This window comes from Marmota marmota, unplaced genomic scaffold (genome assembly GCF_001458135.2).
Source record: "Marmota marmota marmota unplaced genomic scaffold, marMar, whole genome shotgun sequence".
NCBI classification, from domain to species: domain Eukaryota; kingdom Metazoa; phylum Chordata; class Mammalia; order Rodentia; family Sciuridae; genus Marmota; species Marmota marmota.
In genome coordinates, this window is record NW_026000130.1 from 3795458 (window position 1) to 3801892 (window position 6435).

Genomic DNA, 6435 nt, shown 5'->3' on the forward strand with positions numbered 1-6435 from the left:
GTGGGGGTGGGGGGGGGCAGCTCCCAGCGGCAGAATCCACAAGGTCAGCACTGGCAGGGGACACAGGCCTCCCGCTCCCAGGCAGGGGATTAGCCAGATAAAGGAAGCGAAGGGGGTGGCCAACAGGGCTCAGAGACAAATTCCACGGGATCAATTCAGCCTTTAGAGTCACTGACCCAGCTAGACCCCGGGGGCAGGAGACATGGGTTGTGCTGTGCAAACCTAGGGAGCGACTGGATGTCTCTGGGCCTCAGTTGTCTTGTCTGTGAAACGGGAGGTCAGGCCTGTTTTGTACGGGTGCTGGGAAGGATCAAGAATGTGGAAGTCAGGGGCTGGTTTCTCATGACCTGGCCCGAGAGCAGGCACTTGGGAAGGAGGGTCGGGTGAGGAAGGCAGACTCTCCAGGCATTTGAAAAGCCTCGGAGAGCCCAGTCCACCCGTATCACTGTTCACTGTTGTTGTTCATAAATAAAATGGAGGCTAAAATGTCCCACGTTATCTGATTCTTTAAAGATGTCCTGCTGAATGGAACAACCATCAGCTCCACATCTGCAGTGTGTCTGAGTGAGGATAGTGCTCTAAGTATAAAATACTTGATTTTGAATGGGGAACAAAGAACCTAAAATACCTCCCTAATGAGTCTTCTCTTGATTATTCACTAAAACGCTGATTTTCTTATACATTAGGTTTGATACAACATAAGATGAATATGAGTTTTCACCTTTGTAAGTGTGGCGACTAGAACATTTTTGTTACCTGGGCGGCTCACAGTGCACATCAGTTGGACGGGGGATGCTTTAAGTCCAACCTTCTGCTGTTTGCCAGACTCACCCAGCTCATTCTTGACCTCAGGGCCTTTGCATATGCTGTCCCCATTGCCTGGGTGCTCTGGCTGACTCCAGCTCCTCGCTTGACCCAGGGTTCTGCTCAAAGGTCGCCTTCTCAGAAAGGCCCTCCCTGAGCTCCTCTGAGGATGCGGCCATTCCCCGTCCTCCCTGGCTCTCAGGGACCCTGCACCCTGCTCTGTGGTTTACTGCACAGTTATCATTACTCCAGGTGTGTATCCAGCTGCTTGCTTAGGGTCTGTCTTTCCTCTAGAAAGTGCAGCTTGGAAGGGGACAAATGAGCAGGAGGCTGTCGGGGGGCAGTTTTGCATGGACTCCGCGCCAGGACTCCTAGAGCAGAAGGACACCCGGGAGAGGCCAGAGAGTGGAGGTTGATAGAGTGTGAGGCTGGGGGATGGGGCGAGCCTCTGCCACTGGAATAAGACCCCACGAGAGTGAAGCTGAGGTCTTCGCGGGCACCGTGGGCCAGGAGTTAGGCTGAGCCTGGCTGCTCTTCCCATTTTAGAGGGAACTGAGACTCAGAGAAGTCGAGCAACTGGCCTGGGTCACACAGCAGGCGTGGAGCTGGAAGCCACCCCTCACCTCTCAACCAAGAGCCGCTTCTCTGATGGGCGGAGGTCCACCCCAGCCTTGGTGCAAAGTAGGATGCACACCAGCCGAGAAGTGGAGGTGTCAGCCTGCACAGCTGCATCAAGGCCTGCATGCCCTGTGCTGGGAAGGGCCTCGGAGTCGGTGGAGACGGGGGAGGGGAGGGGGGAGGGTGGCCTGCCCCTCCCCCCGATCTGGCACCCACCTTGGGGTTGAGGGGCTGCGGCTTGCCCGCCTGGGTCTGGTGGTCTGAAGCCATCGTGGACTGTCCCGCGCAGGAATGACCTGGAAGACACGGGGAAACCACCGTGAGGACGTCACCGGCCCTGGCTTCCTCCTCCTGGGGACCCGCAGGGGTCTTGGGGTGTCCCGGGCGGCAGCTCAGACCCCACCGCCAGCCTGACTTCTTTGTGTCCGGCTCGGGGTGCTGTGGGAGGTGAGGCCCCTGGAGGGCAGGGCACAGCTCCGGTGGGTCCCCACGGCGGGAGGCTCGGCTGTCACCGCCACCTCCACGCAAAACCAGACCCTCGCCCCCCCCCCGTGCTTGGCCACCCTGGGACTCAGCGAGGTCCCCCATCCCTGCCCCTTGGTCCCCAGGCCATTGATCTTGTCCCCACAGTGTGAGCAGGAGACGCGCGCCGCAGGACACAGGACAGCCCAGGACATGACATCGTCCCTCTCTCCCTTCCTTAGGGAGGGGTGCTGGGCTCAGGTCACCTGGGGACCGTCCTTCATCCTCCCCTGGCTGGACGGCCTTCAGGGGAGGACACCCATCCAATGGCTCAGGAGGAGGATCTGCCACCCCCCCTCCCCGGCCCGAGTCCCACGGGTGCCCCTGGGTCCTCAGTGTTCTCAGAGGGCAGCCGAGGCAGCCGGGATCCCACTGAGCATGCGGTTCTGCCGCTCGGGGGCCCCGGGATGGTCACTGTCCCTGGGGCCTCAGTGCCTCGGGGCCTCAGTTTCCTGCTCTGTAAAATGGGGACCGCCGAGGTGCCCGACAACATCAGGGTTCGATGGCACCGAGCACAGGAGGCGCAAGCCCTTGGCAGCCACCCAGGACCCACTCTGCACCCAGGAGGAGGTGACAGAAGGGATCATTTCCACCCAGCGGTGGTGGCACCAAGATCACCTTTGGTGACCTAGCCACTAACACTGCCCAAGGCTGGACACAGGGGGTGGCGGCAGCTGGCCGTGGGTCTGGGCGAGCCGTCTCCCCGGGCATCACTGAGGGGTACCCACCGGCACCGGTTTGCAAACCCGTTACATTTTCCTGCCAGGTTCCTGGCAAAGCCGAGGTGCCGACGGGCTGTTTCATATTAGTGACCAACGTCACCAACAGCCGAGGACATGCCGGGGAGCGGCTAGACCCTCCACTGTTAGCCCTGGACCCCGGGGCGTGACCCCTGTCCCCACTGAGCAGGAAAGAACATGGGGCTGAGGGCACCTGGTCAGGAGGCGTCTGGATTCACCCGTCACCCGGCTCCCGACCCCGGCTAAGAGGAAAGGCTGGGGAGCAGGCGCGTCCCTCTTACCAGCGACACCGGCAGCCCCCGCGAGTGCCCGTGGAGCCTGCGGCGGCAGGTAGCATTTATACTTTCCCCAGGAGGGACGGTGCCAAGACGGGCACCGCAGGGTCCCCGCGGGAAAGCAGGGGAAGAATGCAGGGTTAAGCCCACACCAAAGCCCCGGTCAGCAGATGCGGCAGACATTGTGTCTCCACACAATAATGTCATTAGCTGTCAGATTCGGCCGCGCCAGGGTGGTCAGGCGCTGGGCAAGGAGATGCCCGCTTTGCATGCATCAGCCCTCCGGCTGCCAGGACGGGGCCATGCCAGGTTCATGGGCACGGTCATCGGGCCCTGGGGCTTGAAAGGCAGAGGTGACCTCCGTGGCCCCGTGGAAAACAAGGAGAGGAGGGTCACCAGACAGAGACGGCACCCGGGCAGCAGCCCTCTGCCCACCCACCCGTCCACCCAGCCATTCAACAAAAATAGTCGCTGGGCGTCTAATTGGTGCCAAGCTCTGTTCCAGGGGTCAGTGTCACAGAGGAGATGTACCCGGCCCGGGCCATCAGGAAGGCTCCCAGGAAGAAGCAGAGCCCTGGTGACAGGGAGAAGGTCCCCTGAGGAACAGGGTCCATCGAGCTCCAAGCAGGAAGGGCCACGCGTCCCAAGACGCCCTGGGGGTAGAGAGGTTCAGCCCCACCATGGCCTGTGATGGGCAGGGCCCTGGTGGACAGGGGCTGGTCCTGCGGGGTCCAGGGGGCAGCTGGGGACAGTGAGCTTCACCCCCTGGCAGAGGCCAGGGATGTCCTGAAGAGGGGAGCTCTGGAGAAGCCTCTCGGGTCTTTACTTCTGGCCAAGTCACTGCCGGGGCACCTCAGGTCCCTTGAGGTCCTTTCCTGCAGCCCAGGTCCTGTCTTGACCTTGAATCCAAGGTCAGGCAGGGGGAAGAGACAGCCCTGGAGGTTGGGAGGTAGGTCCAGGAGAGGCTTCTGCTCCTGCCGCCTCCCAGGCACTGCACACAGGGTCCCCGCTGCTGGGGACTCCCGCCTGTCCCCATCCACCACCGTCTTTCCCATCAGCAGATACAGGGAGGCAGGATGTCATCTGCCTGGTTTTCCATGGCGTCCAGGAGCCCGGTGCCTGGCACGTAGTAGGTGCTTGTGTAAACGGGCGGTTAGGTAAACAGCAGAATTTTGGATATAGAATGAAGCAGCCGGTAAGGGAAACAGCGTGGCCCCTCCTCAAATAGTGAGATCAGCCGGGCACGGTGGCCCACGCCTGCCATCCCAGCTAATGAGAGGCTGAGGAGGAGTGTGGGTTGAACCCAGGAGTCTGGGGACACTCTGGGCAACATACTGAGAGCCGGGTGCAGTGGCACACGCCTGTCATCCTGTCGTAGGGACAGATGAGGCAAGGCACCCAAGATAGCAGGAAACAGTTTTATTTGGCTGCAGCCAGGCTCAGAGGGCACAGTTTTGCTGTAATCAGTTAATCCCCAGAAACCCTAGTTCAGGGAGTTTTAGAGTTTTATACCCAGCATGTAAGGGGAGGGGCTCAGGAGTTCGCAGTCTGCAGAAGTTCACATAAAAGCAGCTTTTTCTTTCACTGTTCTGGGCAAGTTAACCCCTCGAGGACAACACCTGAGAAGTGGAGAGCTCCTTCTCCCCTTTCTTTCCTCCCCCCTCACCAGCTGTTACCATGGAGCCCAATGGGTCACTTATCTTAAAAATGTAGACATCTCTGGGAAGCCCAGCTCAAGGACAGAGGCCTTGTTTGCTCATTTCTTCAAAGTACTATACTGGATATGTTTGTGAAAAACTAGTAAGGGGGTGTCCAGCACCTGGAGTGCTGCTATCTTCCCGGCCAGTGGCCAGGTAAACAGGGCGACATGAAAATAGGAAGTTTATCTACATTGAGCCCTTTCTCAGAGACTTTTTTACTGACAGTCCTAAAGTCAGCCATGGTGAAGAGGGCTTTTCTGTGGATAAAGGAGGTGCCACTTCAATCCCATAGCTCTAGAGGCTGAGGCAGGAGGATCAGGAGTTCAAAGCCAGCCTCAGCCACAGCGAGGCCCTAAGCAGCTCAGTGAGACCCTGTCTCTAAACAGAACACAGAACAGGGCTGGGGACGGGCTCTATGGTTGAGGGCCCCGAGTTCAATCCCCAGGAACAATACAAAGTTCAAGGCAGAGTGAGCCCAGGGCCAGCAGCTGCATCTGGGGACATGGCGGTGGTCGGGGCTCGTGGAGTGGGACACCAGGAGCTCTGGGAAGGAAGGACGTCTGAAGATGCGGGAGAGCTGAAGCGGGAAGACAGTCGTGAGAGGACGGATCCCGTGGACGCCCCTTCCAGGACACAGCTCAGTGGACACCGGAATGGTGACAGAATCTGGAATGGCGGTGGCCCTGGGCTGGGACAGAGAGAGCAGGCTGTGGTGACGCTGGCCGTGATGGGGTCCAATGTCACGGAGCTGTCCCTGGAAACGTGGTGAAAGGTCACATTTATGTCGTGTGCTTTACCCCAGGAAAGCCCCCCACCCCCCGCCTGAAATCCAGCCCCGCACAGTCCATAAGGCCGACTCTCAGCTGGACGTCCCCAGGGCTGGGCTTTGCCTGAGGGTCTGGGCGGGTCCCTCTCGGCCTCTCCCAGCTCCTGGCAGGGGCTGGTCACCAGGGCGCCACCTCCCTGGCAGAGTGTCACCCCCAGCACAGGGCCGTCTTCTCCTAGTGTCCCCACGTCTTCCTCCTCCGTGCAAGTCTGTCTTTGGGTCCAAATTCCCCCTTTTATCATGGGGTGGGGGCTGGGGGCGGAGAGGCCGGGCTGCTCAGGTCACAGACATTAAGGAACATGGCAAGTGGCCCTCATTGGCACCTGTGGGGACGACACACCCATAAACAGTGGATCAACCCCCTTTACCTGTATCCCAGTGGTTTGGGATGAGGGTCCGCCCCCGTGACGTCATGTGACCTTGGTCAGCTCTGCAAAGACCCCATTTCGAGGTTCAGACCGTGGCCGGCCAGTTCCGTAGCTCTGGGCCCAAGGTGATGGACACCGTCATGGCAGGGGGCCTGGTACAGGGACGCAGCCCAGGAGGGAAAGAGGGCTCCACGCACCAGAGACCAAATATAAACCCGAAGGCACCTGGGGACCGACTTCCTCCGCCACACGCTCCCCCCCTACAGTCCCCGCCTGGCTGACCCTTCAGCGGGTCAATCCACCGACTGGGTCACGGCTTCAAGACCTTTCACCTCTCGCACCGTCTCACACAGGAACTTTGGAGGGGGGTCCTCATGTCCAAACCACGACAACAGCGAGTCCAGTATCTGTCCCTGAGCCTGTCCTCCCCCAGGTGACCTGGGGTCAGTGGATGACCCGGCTCAATCTGCCCCCAGAGCTTGGTTGACTTTGAAGGCACAGCCCTTGTCCCTCCCCGGGACAGGACACGCTACTCCAGCTCAGGTCTGCTGACCTGGGGAGACGGAGGGACAGAGGGACTGG

The 6435-nt window shown here is 60.0% G+C and overlaps 1 protein-coding gene across 1 annotated transcript in view; it reads right to left on the bottom strand.

Annotated features, from left to right (window-relative positions):
• The window catches only part of Crybb2 (crystallin beta B2), a 12495-nt gene extending 9423 nt beyond the window's left edge, over positions 1–3072 (bottom strand). Inside the window, exons 1-2 of the mRNA XM_015500184.2 lie at positions 2966–3072; positions 1639–1718 (exon numbers count right to left, since the gene is read on the bottom strand). Coding sequence (XP_015355670.1) covers positions 1639–1692 — 54 coding nt within the window. The 5' untranslated portion in view covers positions 1693–1718; positions 2966–3072. The remainder of the gene's footprint in view (positions 1–1638; positions 1719–2965) is intronic.
• Positions 3073–6435: the final 3363 nt, after the last annotated feature.